This window comes from Sceloporus undulatus, chromosome 4, assembly GCF_019175285.1.
Source record: "Sceloporus undulatus isolate JIND9_A2432 ecotype Alabama chromosome 4, SceUnd_v1.1, whole genome shotgun sequence".
NCBI classification, from domain to species: Eukaryota; Metazoa; Chordata; class Lepidosauria; order Squamata; family Phrynosomatidae; genus Sceloporus; species Sceloporus undulatus.
Window position 1 is genome coordinate 230236262 of NC_056525.1, and position 22215 is coordinate 230258476.

The 22215-nt window shown below is 41.4% G+C and overlaps 1 protein-coding gene across 1 annotated transcript in view; it reads right to left on the reverse strand.

Moving 5' to 3' along the window:
- TRPS1 (transcriptional repressor GATA binding 1) overlaps positions 1-22215 on the reverse strand; it is a 319326-nt gene that overhangs the window by 198592 nt on the left and 98519 nt on the right. Inside the window, 2 exon segments of the mRNA XM_042465644.1 lie at positions 6388-6488; positions 6490-7518. Coding sequence (XP_042321578.1) covers positions 6388-6488; positions 6490-7518 — 1130 coding nt within the window.

Consider the following 22215-nt stretch of genomic DNA (forward strand, 5'->3'; position numbering starts at 1 on the left):
GGGTAATTTTATATATACTATTTTTAATAATTTTATGACTATGGCCTGAAAGACATGGGCCAAAAGAAGCAGCATCTGGCCATTTTGCAAGAATGGCATTTAGATGACACACGCCCCCAAAGCACCTGGAAGCCACTCCAATGATGCGCTTTGGTCCAATGGACATGATTCAAAAAGGCCCATTTTAATCTGGTTTCTGTGGTACGTGGCTTGGGATTGCAGGCTGTGGCCCGCTTTAGGAGTGGACTGTGTAGTCGCCACAATCCTGGCCAGATTGTGGCCAGAGAAGACAAAGGCCACTCCTTCTTGGCCATCTGCTTCGCCCCTGAAACAAAGTTTGTGTACACTTAACCATCAAAAAGCAAATGTGTCAACTATCTCAGCCACCCATGAACAAAGTTTTGCTTTCTGGAGTACTTTGGATTTCAGAATTATGGATAAGAGATAATCAAATGTATCAGGTAACTGATTTCAGCTTTAGGGTACAGTCCCATATATTAAAAGATGGCCAGAACTGTGACCCTCTAATTTTGGGATGCTGGATGAAAAATGGGAGAATGATGCTATACCTTTAATACAGTAGTAGTTACAGAGGAAATTTCAATTGTGCTGCTTGTTACACAAAGAAATACTCTCTTCCAATACAACAGTTAAAATTATTCTGAGTCCTGTTTTGCACCTGGCAACCCTGCTCTAAATATCAGATTTGAATACTCGTCGGCTCCAGTCAACATAGTTCATGATCAGGCTAGAATCTTTAGCCTACCTGGGAGTAAAATCTATTAAACTCAATGAAGCTCAATGAGTAAGTATCATGCCGTCATTTTGTTAAAGAATAATTATCTCTAGTTTTTGTTTAAACCTTTTGATCAACTGTTAAGAAAATATGGTTTTTGTATTGTAATCTCTGGATTCTTTTTTTCTCAAGGAAGGCTTCAAACAACTTCTTTCTACTCAGTTTCAGAAAGCTCATTTTGACAAACTTCGTTTTGACAAAATTCCAGGTACAGCTACAAATTTATATCAACAAAAAAGTTTAAAAGATAGTGAAGTAATTCTGTTATTCTTATCCTTTTTAAATAAAATCCTTTTCTTTGTGTGTATGTACACCTGTGCGCACGCACACACACACACACACACACACACGATTTTTTTAAAAAAAACTTATCCTGAAAGTACATTTCTCTATAAAGAAAGGAAGAACAAGGAAAATAGCACTCAAGCAAATGTTACAGAACTGTCTAAAAAAGGAACTTATCATATGCTTTTAGGGATAAAATATATGTAAATATATATGGAGTAAATGCTGGTTTGTTGTGCCAGAAGGTTTATAAAATTCTTGCCAAGATTTTCTGAAGCTCAAGAAACTAATTTTAGATTCCCAAAAGCATATTTAGTCACCTAAATAAGTGGTGTGATTTCTTTTCCAACAGTATTATGAACCATTGACGTCAACGGGAAAGATATGATGCTCAGTTCTTTTGAAATCTACGCCAATAACCAAAGGGTCTAAATATGAACTACGCAATCTAAAATTCCAGTTGAGGGGATTAAAAAAAGTATTATTTTTTCCTGGGAAGGGCCATCCTAATTTAAACCCAAGAAAACTTCAACTAAAGCATTCTCAACAAGGGAATCTTCTCAGTCACCTGAGAGATTTTAAATCTAAGAACAGCCACTGAAACCATGGTCAAAGTGCTGTGTGTTTAGTTTTCCAATATGGCCTAGAGCTGCCCTAATAAAAATGAATTATAATACCCCTTTAGACACAGAAACCACTTTTCATCTTCAAAGTTGTTTACAATAATTAACTAATTAATCCTAAAAACACCCCTACGGCCCACTTGGATCAAAAGGGGGAGGGTAATTTCTTGCTGTAGCTTGTAGATTGTGTGGGCTACAGATGTTAGTTAAATATGAGCAACAGGTGCCATTATTTTATGGGCTCCTCAGATCTAGTCAATACAGCTGACTGTTGAGCAATGTCCAGGTGCTTTCTATTTTTGTCTTAACCAAATGTCTTATAGTAGCAATACTGCACTTTTTATTTCTTGCTATAAAGGCACCAGATCCTGGAAGCTAAGCAGAGTCAGCTCTAGTTAGTAGTTGGATGGGAGACTGCCAATCAATATCAGGGACTGTAGGCTATATTGAAGAGAAAGGAACTGGCAAAACCACCTCTTGAATATTCCTTGTCTAAAAAAATCCTATCAAATTAATGGGATCGCCACAAGTCAACAGGCAACTTGAAGCTGCAAGTGTACAAACATACACATTCACACAAACACACACATTTATTCAACATGTTCCCATGACACTGATGACTTTTAGAAGTTTATTGATGTTATGGCAAACCAATATACACTATTACTTTTCAACTGCAAAGCTCAACAATGATCTTGCCTAACTTTCATATATTAGATTGTAATAAAATCAGATGGTTCACAAGACCACTTTATTAACATATGAGCTTGCCTGGAAACTAAAGGAAAATGTCCTGCCTCCCGAGAGGCCTTATTGCTTATCCCACCACCCTGAGAGGCTAGAGTATTAAGTGCATGAGATGGAGCTTCTTCCATACGAGCACCACAAATATGAAATTCCTTCAAGGGACATCAAGTTGGTTTCTCTTTGTTCAGCGTCCAACCAGGGGCCAACACTGTATTTTTCCTTTCAGCTTCTAGTTTTTAAAAGTGCCTTTTTGTTTTGTTTTTTATTTTTAATCTTCAGCTAAAAAATGTTGTAACTATATTTTATTAGATTTCACTTTGAGGGAACTGATGGGGGAAAAGATGCTTAATAAATAGTTCACAGAAATGAATAAATGATGACATAAAGAAAGCAAGTTATGATAGCTCTTCTGCTTCAAAATTGAGGAAGTCAGCCCTAAGCCTCTGAAAGTCAAAAAAAGAAGAAAATGTATTTTATTGGTTGAGTTGGTTGGTTATTTTGCAGTTAAAGGGTACTATGAAAGAGAAATCAGGGGTTACCTATTTTATTAATGAGAAGTGATAATCCTGGGTTGCCTAAAACACTGCACTCTCCCACTCAAATCTGAATAGTTTTTAAGAACAATATGGGAAGTCTAATTTTGTCAGTGATCGGCCTGGGTTATGAGATCAGTGAACATAGCAGACAAGATCTTCTCTGTAATGGTATCACATTCATGCAAACAAAAAATTGTCAAAATATCCCTTTGCTTTTTTTCCCCACTGAAAAATGGAAACTTTTTGACATCCTTTTAACATTTGTTAGTTGTTTATTGATTTGAGCACTGTACAATGACTCTGGAGACCAGGGTTCAAATTTCCACTTAGCCACAGAAATCTACTGGGTAACCTTAAGCAAATCACATTCTCTCAGCCTCAGAGGAATGCAAAGAAAACACCCTCTGAACAAATTTTGCCAAGAAATCTCATGATAGGTTTGCCTTAGGGTTGTCCTAAGTTGGAAACAACTTGAAGGCACATGACAAAAAACAATTTTCTACTGCTGCCATTTCTGCATTATACAGTGGGCCTGCCACATCAGTGGGCTAGTGTTTTGTGGATTCGACCGCCCACAGATTTCCACAGCCCATCTTTTTCAATGCACATGGATGTGCTGTAGCAGATGCACACACATCACCCATTGAATGATATGCAGTGCAGCTGTCTGTGTTTTTTTTTCCCATCCTCAGAGGGCTCTGGAATGAAACCCTTGCAGATGGGGAGGGTCCATTGTAGTTTGTTGTTGACTATTTAGTATGCTTATTTTATATATCTGAAAGTTGTGATTTATGTTTTTAGTGTTATGCATTTATAAGTTGTGAAGATGTTCTGTATTCCCCAAGAAGAATAAAATAATTTGGACTGAACTGATTCAGAGGTCCTGGAAGTACTCTGGCAAATCTGCCCATTATGATCTAGCCTCAACAAAAGCTGTGCCTTTCCCAACCATTGATCCCAGAGATTGTTTGACTACAACTACCACCACCTCTGGCTATTAGCCATCTTGACTGATATGATGCGTTTTAAATAGCCATCCAGTACCATCTAGAGATTTAATGTTGGAAACTACTATACTACCTCTTTTTTTTAACAACTATCTATAGCTTGGGAGAACCACTTCCCACTCTGACAAACAGAAAACTGTATCCGATCTTTATTTATGAGCATTTAGAATCCATGGCTCAGTGTCAGAACACATGCTTTGCATGCAAGAGATTCCAAATTTAGTGTCCAGCATCTCAAATTAGAAGGTTCTCAGGTAGCAGGGCTGGGAAAGATCCTAATGTGAAACTCCATAGTGCTCCTGCCATTTGGAGGACACTGTAATAAGTCACACATACTAATTCTCTGACTCAATGGCCATATTCATTATAGAATGATAAGGCAGAATTCTAGAGAATCTGGCCTAATTGTGAACAAGGTGCTTCTGCAGCAATATAGGCATGCTTTGGTCCTCCATTCTAATCAAACAGCTTAACAAAATGGGAAAGGATTGGTTAGCATGCTACCCAAACTGACTATGGCTTGTTAGTTTTCTTTGTAAGTCAGGATTACTAAACAGGGCCTAGTCAACCAGGGTTATTTGGAATTGACAAGTCAAGATGACCAGTTTTTACAATATGCTATACAGCCTTCCCCCCCCCCCTTTCATTTACAGGACATGCTAACTGAGAACAAATGGACCGCATGCTGATACTTGCAAGTCATTCATGATAAACTAGGGTTGATAAAAAAAATTCTGGCTTATCATTTTGTACAAAAGGAAACCGTATAATCAGCTTCATATACGTACTCATTCTTGGATTTCGAAAATATGTTTATTTCTTGCCAGATTATTGGGGGCGGGGGGGGGGGAGAAGAAGTATTTGGTGGCCACTAGCACAAAAGCTTATGTACAATTGTGGGAAAGAAACAGACTGAAAGGCACTGGCATGTGCTTAGTTTTCCCATCAGAAGCAATGGGGTTTTAGCACTTTTAACCTCAGATGGGTTGTTATCAATCCTTTTTTCTTTGTAATTAGGTTTTGTTTATTCATGAACAACACAGAGCAAAGGTGAATAACTGTGGCTGTCCAGATGTTTCTGGACCATAACTCCCATAAACTTTCACCATTGGTTAACAATCGGAAGGAGAGGCAGAAGCATATACACATCCTACACCATTGTGAGACTCAAGGTATTTCCCTATTCATAGAATGGGAAAAGCCTTAGTTCAGCTATACTGTCCCTTAGTATATCATCTCTCCAAAGCAGAGAAGCAGGTATCCCCAAAGAGCTTCTACCATATATTCTAATGTTATAAGTCAACCTCATGTATAAATTGAGGGCAGGTTTGGGGGCCAAAATTATGGATTTTTATATAACTTGTGCTAAGTTATATAAGGGCACATAAAAAAGGATACAAAGGAAAATGCAAAGGAAACCAATGCCAAAGAACTTATAAAATTTTGGAAGGCATAATTGTGTCTACCTGAGAGGCTGATTGATGAGGAAGGAACTATAGCAAATGGTGGTTGTGAAATGTGGAGGGACATGACCAGGCAAGGATAAAGCTAAGAAAATGTGCACATGTTGAAAAGGATATAAAGGCAAGAGTTAAGGTACAGCATTAACTCTTGTAAAAAAAAAAAAAAGCAACCATCCCCTTTTCTGGGTAGAGTAGCAAGAGCTTAGTCTATCCCAGGAGAGCCTAAAAGAAGCACTAAAACCCTGTATTCTCTCAGAGCTCCTTTAAGGGGAACCAAAAAAAAAAAAAAGCCATCACCACTGCCACTATTTTCCCACCAAGAAATTCAAAAAGGCCAGAAGATGTGCTATGGCAAAGAGAATAAAATAAGTTGGAGTAACTTTTAGGTTCTCCAGGGATGGGCTAAGCTCTCATTTTCTGTCACTCTACTCAGAGCAAGTGATGGTGACTTTTTTTATAAGAGTTAAGATGTAGTACTTCAGTACTTACACTGTCCTGTGCATAAGCCAACCCAGGTTTCAAGGTCAATTTTTGGGCTGAGTTTTTTAAACTTACACATGAATATATACAATATGTTATGTCTGTCAGATGTTAACCCTGGTCTGTGGTCCAATCTGACCTGCAGGGATTCTCCTGTCTCCATACCTGAGTGTATCCAGTTTTGTTTTCCCGCCCCCTTGCAGAAATACTTCTAATGTTATTTGACATGATGGGAAACAAAGTATCCATTATTACCTTATCTACTCCCCCAGCACTACTTTATCTTCTTGCTCCTCTATCATACAAATTAAATGTTTTTAGATGTTACATCTAAACCAAAAATAACCAATATACTACTCCAAAGCTGTTTGATAGGAAATGTGTACCCAGGTACACACCCACAGCCCAACTGTTTTTATTTTATTTTAATTTATTTTATTTTTATTTTACCTGTAGTGTCGAGAAATCTCCTCTTCCACCTGAGTGACAAAGTCACATTTGGTACATGAGTGTTCCTTGCTTTCTTTGACAGTCAGCAGTCCATCCCCCCCCTTGCAGGGCATTTGCTTCTTGCTTGACTTCAGACACCTGGGCTTCATGTGTGGTTTCATAGTGAAGCAGGAGAATGTCTACATCAGGGGTGGAGAAAGAGCACTGGTGACACTGGTGCTTGACTCTGGAGCCTCCTGGCATTCCAGGGGACAAGTGCAAAAGCAAGAGAGCACAGTGGGAACAATTACTTTTCCTGCAAGCAAAAGGATAAGTAATTTCTCCAAGGTGCTTTTCTGGACTACAGAGGCCTCGAGGACAAAACTGACAGTGCTTAATAGTACATTTGTGAATGTTGTGTAGCTGCTGATAATGACGAAGAAGAGGCCCCACCACTATTATATCTGGGCCATGACTTTTAGAGTACCTAAAATCACAAAACTGACAATTGTAGCTTGTCACCACGTTGTCCTCCACTCCTGAGCTGGTAAAGTCTTTCTTTTTGGCCACACTAGAGCCCTTCTCAGTCTTTGCTGCTAACTCTCCATCTGAATTTTTGGCTAAGTCATTATGATTAATGACCGACCCCCTTGAGAGCTTGTCATTCCGATCTGGGTGAAGGCCCCCTGCCTGGCTCCCCCCATGATGCTTGCTGTAATGTTCTAACAGTTTGAGTGAGCTGGATGATTCACAACTAAAGCTGCAGAATTTGCACCAGTAGTAACTGGAGACATCCGTACCGTTTTGTCTAGAGGATTCAAGAGGCTTGATGGGCACCGAATAACCAACTGGAGTGTCATCTCCAGCTTTTACGGTAATCTTGTCCTGCCATTTCCCCAAATCTCCAGCCTCACATGATCGAACACTAGGACTGGACTTGCTCGAGTTCCTCTCTGAGGCTTTGCTGGTTTCAGAGGCAGGAAGAGTGGATTTTATCTTGTTTGGATGGGTCTGCAAGAAGTGTTGCTCCAGCTCTGTTGACGAATTGCCCATGTAGGTGAAGTTGCAGAACTTGCAGCGGAAATACTTGGTGTTGCCCTGGCAATCCGGAGTTTTGCGTCCAATGCCAATAAAGGTCCCACCTAAAGTCACCTATAGAAGATGAAAAAGAGAGTGTTAATGACTGAGAAATCAATGTTTCCTATGAAAGAAACAACATATCTCTGTGAAATAGAAGAGTATTCTGGTTATTCATCCCAAATACATCCTTAGCACTCAATAATACAAAGCTCTAGAAGACAACCTTTTACATCGGAAAGCAATCAAAAGCAGTGGCAAGAACATCCCGCTTCCCAGATCTTTCTCTGTGCATGTGCTTAAGCTAGTAAGGGAAAGCATGAAAAGAATGACAACTGGGAGCAGATGGGTGATTTGTTTTCGCTCCTGGGTTCTTATTAGCTGGATACGCTATGGAACACAGAGGAATAAGGTATGGATATATGAACCGGAGAATAAAGAAAACCCTTCCAGATGTTACCAAGAAAATTATATGAGGAGCACTCTGCAAGATCAGGAGATTTAAAATCACCTGCAGAGGGAATAAAATGTTTCATTGAAATACGAGTCCCACATCTCTTTTGTTGCACAAATATGCATTCTAACAGTTTAGAGTTAAAGTTTTGATGACATCCTTACTCTCAGCCTTTGCTTTTCTTCATTCCTATGAATGCTGCAGATTAGACCAAAGGCCTATCTAATCCAATAATCTGTTTGAACAGTGGTCAACCAATTGCCTGTGCAGTAAATGTCAACTCTGAACTGACCTCACAACTGACTGCAATGCATATGTTGGACAAGACTTTAGAGAAAGGCAGGCCTCAAATGGAAAGTTTCTCCATGTCATGATGGGAAATGTGTTTTGCTTTTTGGCTGCTGGTCTAATTTTTGCATTTCCCCTTAAACATATAAATGTTAAACAGGTACCTTGAACCAAATCACTCTGGTAGTAAGAGACACTCTAGCAGAAGCTAACTCCAGCATACTACAAGTTAAATCAAACAAGTTAAAACTAATTTTAGTCCCCAGAAAATGCCACACTATGTGTATTTGAGTGCTAAGGTTTCCTAATGTAGATGTCGCTCAAGAAAGAGCTGTAATTTAGCAAAATATAGAAAAAAAACCACAATAGCAAGGGACAGAGAATCCATGTCATGTCCAGAAAACATTACATCACTAGGAATTTATTGCTTAACTATTCTCATGATCTGATGAAAAACATCTCACAGGACAGAAGACTTGTTTCTTCAAACTAAGTTAATGAAATCTTATGCTTCCAAGAGAATAATTTTGACACTTCCCATGAATGCGCCACACCTGCCTTGTGACAATGAAATAAAACTTGCTGCTCTTGGACATCTGCACTGCAATCCTCCCATGTCTATTAATCAGAAAATCCTATTCTCATCAACAGGACAATGCTCATTGCAGGATTATAGCTTGGTTTGTAGACCAAAGCAGCAGGTGGGGGTGGTGAGGAGCGTGAATGGAAAATAGAGGCGGAAACCATCTTCATAATTATAATGTCATCATTGTTTTGTTTCTTACACTAAGCCCATGGAAATGTGCATGGTATCTATTTTTCAGAATCTAATCCTTCTGAAACACTCAATCCATATCAGAATCCACCCACTGGCTTCTCCAGTTTTCTCCTTAATATAAGACTCACAAAAGGGAAACTGGGGTTCAGCAATCATACTTCTTGGGGCTCTTATTCCTTACTGAAGGACCAAACACTTTCCACATGCACACATCTGCCATAATGGAAGAACAGATTTTCATCTCCCTGAACTGCAAATAACTTACTACTGTACTATTCTTGGTGATTCTCTTTAATATTTTTGACAGTTATAACTTTCCCACTTGTCCTGTGCCAGGAAGCATAAGATTTCAGAACTACACCATACCAAAATATTCAGATGCAAAGAATGTGCAGAGTAAAAATTTTGAATGCATATGTTTGTTTAACATTTACATGAAACCGCTGGGAGAGATCATCCGGAGACACGGGGCGCGGTGTTATCAGTACGCTGATGACACCCAAATATGTTTATCTGTGTCTCCGACTGATGCAGTGACTAAGGATGGCATCTCTCCTCTGAATGCCTGCCTGGAGTCGGTAATGGGCTGGATGAGAGAAAACAAACTCAGATTGAATCCAGAGAAAACGGAAGTACTTGTGATAGGTTCCCCAGGCCCGGGGAAGGAAATTTGTCCACCTGTCCTGGATGGGGTCACACTTCCCCTAAAGGACGAAGTTCGCAGTTTAGGAATACTTCTGGATTCGTCCCTGCAGTTGACATTTCAAGTAGATGCGACGGCCAGAAGTGCTTGCTATCAGCTTCGGTTGATACGCCAACTGCGACCCTACCTGGGCCAAAGGGACCTTGAAACAGTGGTACAAGCACTGGTAACCTCTCGCCTAGATTTCTGTAATGCGCTCTACATGGCACTACCCTTGTACCAAGTCCGGAAGCTTCATGTAGTACAAAATATGGCAGCCAGACTGGTCACCGGTGCATCTAGGTTTGACCATATAACACCTAAGCTGAAAGCTCTGCACTGGCTGCCTATTCGCTTCCGGGCACAATACAAGGTGTTGGTTATCACCTATAAAGCCCTACATGGCTTGAGCCTGAGTTACTTGAGTGACCGCATCTCCCCCTACGAGCCGCCCTGCACACTCAGAACATCCGGTAAGAAGTTTTTGGAAACTCCATCGTCCAAATACATCTCCTCTTCCCAAAGGGCCTTTACAATAACGGCCCCGCGAATCTGGAACAGCCTTCCAGAGGAGCTCTGTCTCATGACCTCTTTGGAAACATTTAAAAAGAGATTGAAAACCGTACTCTTTTGCCAAGCGTTCCTCCCCCCCCCCGAGGAGTGATGACTACATGACCAATATGCCTGCCAACAATGATATTCTGTCTTACCCCTGGATGTTGGATGCTGTTGCATTGTTGTATTTTACTGATGTTGTATAGATGTACCATTTTGTGTTTTTATAGTGTATTGTATTGCATTATATGTATTGATTTTAGTAGTCTGTAACCCCGCTTCGATCCTTTGGGAGAGGCGGGGAAACACAATTAAATTTTTATTATTATTATTATATAATATAAATGTCTTTGAGCCATCTAGCCATCAAAAATACAACTCTTACGCTTCTTACACTGCAGAGTTAAACAATAGTCTGTATAGTGAACAAATAAATTGTTAAATGGTGTTACAGAAAGAGCTCATTTTGGCCCTTTCTGTTTAAGTAAACACACTTCAAAATAAAAAGGTTAAGGGTTTGTTTTTTTCATTGTGAAGTTAATAAAAACATCCTAAGTAACAGCCAAACAGCCACTGAGGATGGAATAAACTAGGTTTCTGGGGGGTTTGGACTCTTAACAGTTGGATGCTGACACCAGGAGATTAAAATAATTCCTTCTCCCTAAAAGTGTAATGGCTCTCTCCAAAAATATATAAATATTTTTTTAAAAATCTAGCCTCAAGTGGCACAAGACAGAAGTCAGAAGCCCTAGGGTTAGATCCTAACACTTCCTGTATTGGCAAGGGCATTGTTTCACAGAGTGAATAACAATCAGTTTATGCTGAGACACTCTCCCTACAGCCAAGAATTCTTCACATCCTGGAAATCAGTTAATCCAGAAAGGAATGCATACCCTCCAACATTTCACAGATGGAAACTGGGAGACATGTGGCCAAATAACATCAGAGTGTATTCAAGATGACTAAAGTTATTAATGAGGAAATACATGCAAGCTAGCAGATACTACAGCAGTTTGCTTTGCCTGAGCCTACAAACGGGAACATTTTAAAAGCAGGTGAAATGTGGAGTGGCAGGGGGCCAATTGGGATTGTTCCTGACAAACTGGATAGTCGGAGAATATGGAACTGATCCCATGCCAGCAACTGGCATTCCCATGTCTGCTGTACACCCTTTGCCTTAGCAAGACATTTCTGAGGTAGGCCATGAAATAATTCCCCTTTGCAGGAAGAATGGCCACTACCTTCTTAAACAACAGGCTTGCATCTTCCAATCATGCTTGGCCATACCAGATATGTGGGCAACATGAAACATGAAAGTAGTTAATGGGTCATAGAACCAGAGGGAGGGAGGAATAGATTTGATCTTGTGCAAAATAGAGGGGATCTGTGCAAAATGTGCATGCACACACACACACACACCCCAAATCTTCAGATGCCAGCCACAGATGCCGGCGAAATGTCAGGAATAAACGCTTTTAGAACATGGCCACATAGTAAAAAAACTCGCAAAAAACTATGGATGCCGGCCGTGAAAGACTTCGAATTGACAGTTATTCTTTCACTTTCCAACTGCTAGCTGGACATAACTAGGAACTCATTAGGAAAGTTTCCACTGGTACCAATAAGGCCTTCCTTCCTGCCTTTCCTTGGGGAGCTAGCTGCATGGGAAGGAGGGCTGTATCACACCTAGACAGGCAAGAGATAAGATTCTCCCTCATTATGTGGGGGAGTCCCAACAATGATTACAACCCACACAAACTGAAAGTAGTTAATTAATTGAGGGAAGGAGGTAGAGAAAAGGCTGTACAATATGCAGTAACTGTAGTTAATAAAGAGAGAATTGAACTAGTGAAGAAAGATGAGAGAAGTTCATCATTTATCCTACACGTTCATTTTACACCAATGTTCTGCTGAGCATGAGAAAGAATTTTCATTAATTATGCTTTGTTTCTTTGTGTTCGAATTAGTACTACAGTCGGCCCTCCTTATACGTGGATTTGCCATCCGTGGATTTGAGCATCCGCGGATGGCAAATCAGGAAATTGTCCCCAATGGCGGTGTGCGTGCACGCGTGCCGCCATTGGGGACAATTTCCTTCTCCTCCCTCCCCTCCCTCGCTTCCCTCCTCCCTTCCCTCCCTGCCTCCCTCCCTTCCCTTCCCCTTGCTTACCTTCTCGTCGCAGCGGCTTGGCCTCCGCCGCTGCCGCTGCGAGGGAAGCCGGGTGGCGGCGGCAGAGGCCAAGCCTCGGCTTCCTCATCACCGCCGAGAAAGGGCGCAATGGCGGTGCTGGAGGCCAAGAGGGCCCCAGCACTGACACCTGCCCCTTCCGCAGCGGCAGCGGCGGTGAGGAGGCTGGGTGCTGGCACTGGAGGCCTTGAAGGCCTCTGGCGCTGCTGCCCTCCGCACCTCCTCTTCCCTACCTCTGTGCCTTTTTTTTGGAAGAGGAGGCGCGGAGGGCAGCAGCACGGGAGGCCTCCAAGCCTCCAGCGCCAGCACCCGCTTCTGCTGCCACGGAAGGGCCGGGTAGAGGTGTTGGAGGCCAAGAGGCCCCAGCACCGATACCCGACCCTTCTGTGGCCGCGGGGCCTGGAAGAGGCCGAGTGCTGGCGCTGGAAGCCTTGAAGGCCTCCGGCGCTGCTGCCCTCCGTGCCTCCTCTTCCAAAAAAAAGGTGTGGAGGTGGGGAAGAGGAGGCGCGGAGGGCAGCAGTGCCAGAGGCCTTCAAGGCCTCAGCGCCAGCACCCGCCTCCTCCAGGCCTCCACGGCCATGGAAGGGGCGGATGTTGGTGCTGGGGCTCTTGGCCTCCAGCACCGGTATCCGGCCCTTCGGCAGAGGCGGAGGCCTTGAGGAGGCCAGATGCTGGCGCGGGAGGCCTTGAAGGCCTCCAGCACACGGCAGCCCTGCTTCCTTCGCCAACAGAGGAAAGGCCGGCTGGTGGTGCTGTTGGGGGCCAAGAGGCCTCCAGCACCGTCATCGTGCCCTTTCTCGGCGGTGGCGAGGAAGCCGAGGCTTGGCCTCGCCGCCACTGCTGCCACCCGGCTTCCCCTGCAGCGACGGCGGCCAAGCCGCTGTGACGAGGAGAGAAGGTAAGTAAGGGGAAGGGAAGGGAGGAGGGAAGCGAGGGAGGGAGGGAGAGGAAACACACGCCGCCCTTGGGACAAATAAAATAAAAATAAAAATAAATTTTTTATTTTTATCCCGCCCTTCCAGGGATCAGGGCGGCTAACAACAAGAATTAAATACATACAATACAGAAGATAAAAAACCCATAAAATACAATACAACCTAAAAAACCCCTAAGCCCAACCTCAGGCCACGAAAAGAGGAGGGAGGCCCACCAGGATATTTTATTCGGGGATGCCTGCTGGAATAGGAAGGTTTTGAGATCCTTCCTAATTGGGCCAGGGTGGTAGTTGAGCGGAGCTCAATGGGCAGCTTATTCCAAAGGGGCTGGGGCAGCTGTGGAAAAAGTCCTCCGTGAGGTTGAGGCTAATCTGGCCCCCGGCACCTTCAGTAGTTGCTGCCCAGACGTTCTGAGGGTGCGAGGCGGAATGTACGGGGAGAGACGGTCCCTTAGGTATCCTGGGCCCAAGCCATTTAGGGCTTTATAGGTAATAACCAACGCCTTATATTGAGCTCGGAAGCGGGGGCAGCCAATGGAGGTCCCTAAGAACCGGTGTTATAGCTGGTCCTGGGGCACCAGTGACCAGCCGGGCCGCCATATTCTGCACCATTTGTAGCTTCCGAGTTTGGTATAAGGGTTGCCCCATGTAGAGTACATTGCAGAAATCCAATCTCGAAGTTACCAGAGCATGTACAACAGTTTCTAGGTCCCCTGGGCCAGTATGGCGCAGCTGGCGGATCAGCCGAAGCTGATAACAGGTGCTCCTGACCGTCGCATTCACCTGAATGGAACTGAGCATACGCGGATGTTGTTATACACGGGGGGGGGGTCCGGAACGGATCCCCCGCATATAACAAGGACCCACTGTACTTTATTCCTGCACTCTCTAACAGAAAGGAAGAGGAAGAGAAAGAATGTGTAACTTTTTCCCCAAATAATGAGAAATGTGAGCTGTCTAAGGGCATATTTTCACTAAGAACCTAAAGCCAGACTTAACTTTGATGGGTCCTCCATCCAGAAAATCCTGGACACTGGCTTTGTAAGGCTTGCTGAAGCACTTTGTTAGATTAATTAGCATAAGAATACTCTAATAATTAAGCAGGCTTCAAACTTGTTTAAATGTGTTAGCACAAATGTAGACTAAGGCGGGTTACACACCGCCATTAAAGTACGCGCAGAGCGCGTACTAGGGTTAGGGAGGTGTGGTGCTTCCACACCTCCCTAACCCTAATACGCGCTCTGTGCGTAAAAAATGATGGCGGCCGTTCCAGACGGACGGCGCCATTTTTACGTAGCGGATGCTGTGCTTCTGCACGTGTTGCAGCTGCTATGACGCCGCAAGTGCGCCAGCGGCGCTTCGCAGCATCATAGCCGCGCCGCGAGAAGGAGCACCATTTTGGAGCTCCTTTTTTGCTCCACAAGGGAGTCGCGCAGTTTGGCTGCTGCGACTCCCTCACGGAGCAAACAGCAGTGCCGGGAGATTGCCGCAAAGTGACGGTTTGTAACCCACCTAAGGGTTACAGGAGCAGCTGCTGGGTTTTCTAGGTTGGTGGCCTGTTACCCAACAAGTCTCCCCAACAGTCTCTGGGCTTCTTGCTTTTCCTTCATTTAACCTCTTGCTTATCCTCAAACTTTGTAAGGCCATGTAAAATTGTACTAGTACCCCTGAATCATCTGCCAATTGCTAGAATAGAAGCTGCAATACTCTTCTCTGGCCAGCTGAACAGATGTCCCACAATGTCCTTCTACAGGACATTCAATCCAGATTTATCAGGGAAGTATTCAAAGGACTGAAAAACCCATCAGCCTAAATCTGGTTGCTATTGCCAACTCGAACAGACCCAATGAATGAATGTTGCTTGTATGGATATTGAGTTATCAAGTTCTCATTGATTCTAAGGATCTACTTTAGCTGGAGCCAGCAAGTCATCTTAGGCCAGTGATAGCGAACCTATGGCACACATGCCTGAGGTGGCACTCAGAGCCCTCTCTGTGGGCACACATGCTGTCACCCTAGCACAGAGTTTGCCAGAGTTTCTTACTAGAAAGACAGAGGGACATGGCACTTTGCAATAAATAAGTGGGGTCTGGGTTGCAGTTTGGGCACTCGGTCTGAAAACAGTTCACCATCACTGTCTTAGGCTAATGAAACTCACAATGTTTAGTCCACATGCAACAAGACTTTTTAAAAAGAAACTTTTGTTGCATAGGTTGTGGGGTATTTTCCGGAAGAGGTTTTGAAAAATAAATTCCATAATGTACTTATCAGAGTACTTTATCAAAGGTTCTCAGAGAAGAACTGCATCTGGTAATCGTAATTCACAGACAGTTTGATATAGGAAAGCTAGGAAAAGATGTTATTTAGTATAAATCAGCCCTTCAGTCACTTGAAGATTTAAAGGTAAGCACCAACCAGCATCCTGCATTGTGCTTTGACGTTCATTGTCTGCCAACATAATTCTTTCAAAACTGGTGTAATATGGCTCTACCCAAATTTCCCAAGACCACAATTGGTAACAGAGAGGAGGAGCACTGGCCAGTGATATTACTAGAAACTCTGAGGGGGCTGTTTTACATCCTGAGGTGACTTTTCTTTCTTCAAAAACCAGAAGCAATCAGTTTTAGGGGGGAAGGGGGGCTTCTTGGGGTGAACTCTATTTTCAAAACCAGAATTGACTTTAGTCACTTCTTGTTGTGAAAACAAGAGTTCCCCAGAGTTAGAGCAGCCCTTGGGGAGTGGGGATGGCTTGGACTGGCCAATCATGCTACCTAGAGGATTCTTGACTATTTTTTAGCAAAACAATTTGGGGGCATAGGGAGCAGTTCTGTAGGTTCAGGGAAACTGGTGAAGCTTCCAACCTCTGGATCTTGCCTTGTCTGACCTGGGCAAAAACCTGTGGCTGGTTTTATTCCCCATCCCGCTTGTCTTCACAGCTGAGAGAGAAAGAGAAAGAAGTGGGATCATTGTGTTACCTAAACAAAGACATTTCTCCTTCAGTTTGCCAATGTGGAGAGGAATATAGATTAAACATGCAAGATGGTGCTGTATTCTGTGGAGCTGGAGGATTTTGAAATGAGGGGTAGCTATTATTTTAAGTTATCCAACTTCAAATAATACAGAGATCAAAACAAAGATTCATTCAGGTTAAAACACTGCTAGACCACTCTGGAAGAGCCAGTGTGGTGGGTTAAGTGATGCACTACGATTCTGGAGATCACAGTCCAATTCCTCATTTGTGTGTATAAACCCACTGGGTGACCTTGAGCAAGGCACACTATCTCGGCCTCAGAGAATGACAATGGCAAACTCCTCCATAAGTCAAAAATGGCTTGGAGGCACACAACAGCAATGATTGTGGACCTTTATCACAGTACCAATTTGGGGTTCATTTAATATTTAGCTTTCATTCATCTGCAATGTCTACAATTACTTTGAAAATACAGTATCACTTACAGCCATATTATATCTTAGTTGGAAATGCAAATACTTTCTATCCATCTTTTTGTATTCACTAAGATTCACTTACCATCAACTGTCTCAATTGTAAATCAAAGAAGGCATTTCTTTCTTCTACTGGAAATCTTCCCCAACCAGATAGTTATATCTAATAAAGTACCTATATTAATCTATAAAATATATACAGGTTGTTTTTTTTAAGAAAATGAGTCATGTATTCACACAAAATAAATTCTCATTACTATTTTCAATCTGCACACCTTGTTGACATTGCAGCCGTGATATACATAGAACATGTATTAAAGAAACAGCATTGTGAGAAAATGCCAAGGCAAGCCTAGTCATTCATGAGGGAACATTCCAATCCTTCAGTTCAACTGAATGACCATGTCCCAAGTAAAAAAAAAAAAAAAGGCACGTGAAATTGTCTCTTCCAAGAGACAGGCCCATATTTTTCATTACTAGTTAAAAGAAATACACAACATGATATTGTAGTGGCTACATATAGTGCAGCTAACTCTGGAAAATTAAGAATGGTATGAGGAAAAAGAAAAACACTTTGCAGTGAATTGTGTCATTCTCACATCACTTCTTTCTACAAGCAAAACAAGACTTATGTCAGAGAAAGTGAATGACAATCCACTCTTGCTTCAACTCATGAATGATAATGTATTTGCATTGTCTGCCAAAACATGCAGCTTTGCTGCTGTTAACTTTGGATGGAAATCTGACAAATGTCTCAGATGTCCAGTGGGAAAAAGGTGACAAGAATCCCTGTCTTCCCTCAGACATAACATATATTGTGGAACACCTGGATTTCATATTTTTTTAAAAAATAAAAACGATAAAAAACTCATTCTCTTCTACAATTTATTATCACAACCACATTTTGGTACATAGCAGAGAAGCTCAAAAGGGTAGCATTGTGAAAGCTTAGCTAAAACTGAAAATGTTTGCTCATTAATTTATACCGCCCTCCCTTTTAGATGTCCTCACAGGCTCTAAGCATCCTCATCACATGGGTGTATTTGGCTGTCTAGGGGCTCAATTACAGACTACACATGAAATGATATGTTTTTCTGCCTTCTACCTAGGCCAACCAGGCCAATATCTATACAAAAGAATTTATGGACACAATTTGACATGGAATTAATAGACAAAAACCAAACAGGGAACCACTTTAGCTTCCCTGAACATTCTGTCACAGGCCTTTACTACAAAGCCAAGAACGTTGAAAAAGAGTGATTAGACAAAGCAACAACTCATTACAATTTGTTAGGAGGTCCCAGTCTATCACCAAAGTTTTGAACAATGGTAATGGCTTCTTAAGACATTACATGTGTTATCTGGCTTACCAAGTGCCAGGATATTTGTGTAACAGCACTATTTCAGTAAATGGTTAATATTAATATAAGGTAACTATCCCTATGAGCTTTGTATGTTTGCTCCTTATGCTCTCATTTTCCATATTCCCATTCTCAACAATATATGCTGCATACATGTAATAATAATAATAATAATAATAATAATAATAATAATAATAATAAATTTTATTTTTACCCCGCCTTTCCATAAATATGATCAAGGTGGCTTACAAAATTTAAAACGTTACAATACAGGATAAAAATTAAATATAAAGGTTAAAAACATTACTGCAAGAAATAGGAACAGGAAATCAATAAAATACACATGTCAAGGGCAAAGAGAAAAAGAAATCAATTTACAATGGTCCAGGGTCGAAAGGGAGAATAAGGGGCAGGAAAACGAACAATTTGACTAAGGTGGGAAGGCCAACCGAAATAAATACGTTTTCAGATTTTTCTTAAAGATGTCTAGTGAGGCGGCGGAGCGAAGCTCTACGGGGAGCTTATTCCAAAGTGAAGGGGCAGTGATGGCAAAAGCCCTCTGTGAGGTCCATGCAAAATTTGACCTAGGGACCTCCAACAAATTTGTCCCGGATGTTCTAAGTGTGCGGGGCGGATTATATGGGGAGAGGCGGTCCTCCAAGTACCCTGGGCCCAAGTCATCTAGGGCTTTATAGGTCAAAACCAACACCTTGTATTGAGCTCGGAAGCAAATACAGGTACCTGAAAATCTGTTAACACTTTGTATTTATCTCATATATATATTGTATTACTTTTTTATTTATTTATTTATTTATTATTATTATTACTTTGATGTTATTGTTAGCCACCTTGGAGTTGATCCCAACTCATAAATGAGTGAATGAGACATCTCCAAATCCCTCTATCCTCTACCTGCTCAGATCCTGCAGGCTCAGGTCCATTGTCTCCCTAAGTGAGTCTATCCATCTCGCATGCAGACCTCCTATCTTTCTACTTCACTTCACCTTCCTCAGCATCATTGCCTTTTCTAATGAGTCGTGCCTTCTCATGATGTGGCTGAGTTATGACAGCCTCAGTTTAGTTATCTTGGCTTCCAAGGAGAGTTCTGGCTTAATCTGTTTATGGACTCATTCATTTGTCTTTTTATCTGTCCATGGTATCCTTAGCACTCTTTCCCAGCACCACATTTCAAATGAATTTTCTTCCTTTCTGCTTTCTTCACTGTTTTCAGATACAGAGTGTTATCAGATTGTATTACTACAGACCACAAAAGCTCATGCTAGACTAAATTTAAGATACCAAAAGACTGTTTGGTTTTACTGCAACAAATTAATGTTATGCTAGTGAAATTATTTTTACTCACTTTGATCCAGACTGGAACCATCACATAATGGGGAAGCTTCAATCTTCCCACATTTCTCCTTCAAAATGTGCCCATCCACACAGGGACTACAAATAGACTCTTAAATTGCTGCCAAATGAATTGTCCCACCCCACGTTTAGTCCACTTGAAGAATTTAGGGGGAAAACGGGAAGTTTTATGCTATCCAATCCATGTATGGTTGTCAACTTATACATTTTAAAAAGATAGTAACTTATAAAATATATTAAGCTGTATCCTACACATTTAAGGTAGTGTGCAGTTTAAATCTGTTGATTAAACCTGTGTAATATTATCAGTTTCACTGCACTATTTCCTTTTTGCTACAAACAATCCAGGAAAAGGTAACCAACAGCAGCGCAGGGAAACATATCGTGTCAAACGGAATCAGAAAAGATTAATAATCAACCAATCTAAATTATTTTCTGAGCAAACCTGCACACATCAAAATCGCTAGTTTGTACACAAACATTGAAACTGGAGAGATTATTATTGTAACTTGGTCTAATCGTATCCAGTGGACAATGCAGATAATTCACCAATCTACTGCAATATCTTCCTACATTATCATTAAGGTAAGACATAATTATGTACAGTATGTCCTGTGCTTCATGGTTACAACAAAATTAAAAGAAAAATCTAAATGAATACTGGGATATAATGGATTACCAGCTGCTGCGTTTGCATTTGACTGAGTAGTTTTATGTTTTATTGACCATTAAAAGTGAATGCACCATTTGCGAATGGTAATAGAAGGGTATGCTAACTGTTATGCAAAGAAAGTAATTTTTTCATACAGCACTAACTATACTTATAGATCATCAGGTAAAACAAAAAGAAAGAAAACAGCTTCTGTGTGAAGGAATTAAGAGATATCTAAAGACAGCATGTATATACAGAATGAAACAAAGTTGATGTGGCAGTCAAACAGATGTATATGTTCATACAAGTATAGTGCAGATCAGGAAGAGAAGAATGAAGACACCAACCTGGTGCCCTCCAGATGCTTTGGACATTAGCTCTCACAGTTCATCTCCACTGAATATATTAGCTGGACTACTTACTACCTAGCAGGTAGCAGATAGGAGACTGGTATACAGAATGCCTATAAAGACAGATAGATATGTACATATACCTTACTGTGATCCCTTGTAAAAACTAAGAGCATATCACTTACCCAGCTACTCTCACACTAATTCACACAATCCTAAATTCACCTTTTCCTGCTTACTAGAGTCTGAATAGTCAGCCCTTCTTTCTTGCAATATGTTGACTAGCCAATTGATCTTCTGGTCTTAATCTCAAATTTCATTCATACTCTCCTCATTAAAGGCACATCTTCAAGTTTATTATTTAGTTAAATAAGAGATGTATATCTTACATGAGAAAAAGCAACCAAAGCAGTTTATTGGTCCACTCTGAACCAACAAACAGCATACTGTACACAGCTATTTTAAAAAAATCTATAGCATTCTACAAATAGCAAAGGAGTTAGAAAGTCTGCAACATGTGACAGTAGTAGGAAAGCCCATGAGTCTAGTTTTAGTAAAGTCAAGTGATAGGAGCAAGCAGACTCTATGGCCTAGCTGTTGCAATCAAGCCTGGGCCTGTTCTTCAGTTCAGATGATTACACACAAGACTAAAGTATAGGTAAGCATCCATATGCTCTTTAACGAATAATATGTGCATGTGTTTTCACTAGTGACTCCGTCCTATGAACTTTCCAGGTTGCACCCTTTCAAACTGCTGCTCATCACCAACCTTCAGAGAACTTTATTAAATCTCACTGTAATCTTGATCTTTTCTTTCATTCCCATAAACCCATAGCCAAAGAAGAAGCTACAGTAAGGTACAAGACAACTTCTTCAGGGGAAGAATTCATGAAGACAAGCTCACTTTTTTATCCCAGTTTTCAGCATGACTCTATTTTTCTAGAGGTATATTCAAACAATTATTACAGCTGCAACAATAAAAATCAATAGATATCTCAATGCTTGGCAACAACTTCCCACAAGACCACAGCACATACATGTTGTTTGGAGATGCCATGACAGCATGTGTTTGACCATGGAGGTCCTTCACATGATCAAGCCACTCCACACATGATCAAGGGTTTCCAAATGCACACACATTATGAGCAGATTCTGTCTAATGTGGTAATTTTTTATTTAGGCCAAAGACTAAGGTGAAACATTTAAACATTTAAGTATGGTATCAAATACTCATTGGCATATATTAATTTATATAAAAGATTTAAAATGTTGAAAAGTTGTCAATTTTGTTTTACTGGCACAAAGTTTGAAAAAGCTGGAGAGCAATATCTTTCAGTGAAGAATTCCAAGGTGAACTTGTAGATCTCTCTAGGGTAAGATGTGAAACACCAACAAGTGTGGAAGAACATGAGTAACTGCCAATACGCATTCCTCTTCATGTCCCTTTATGATCCAAAAACTATTCATAGTGACATCTCCAAGTACACACAGTAAGATCATAGCAGGAGCAGGACTTAAGATCTCTTAGCACACCTCTTGGATCTCAGCACTGTGTGGGTTTGACTATACGTGACAGATGTCATCTATGAAAGTCAAGTGGAGCTCAAAGGACAAAGAGTAAGGGCTTTCCTTTCTAGCAAAGTGGTGATTCTCACTTGTGGGAAGATGCTTTGTGAGTAGTAGTGCTGTGCTGCTGGGCATGTGAAAATTGGCAA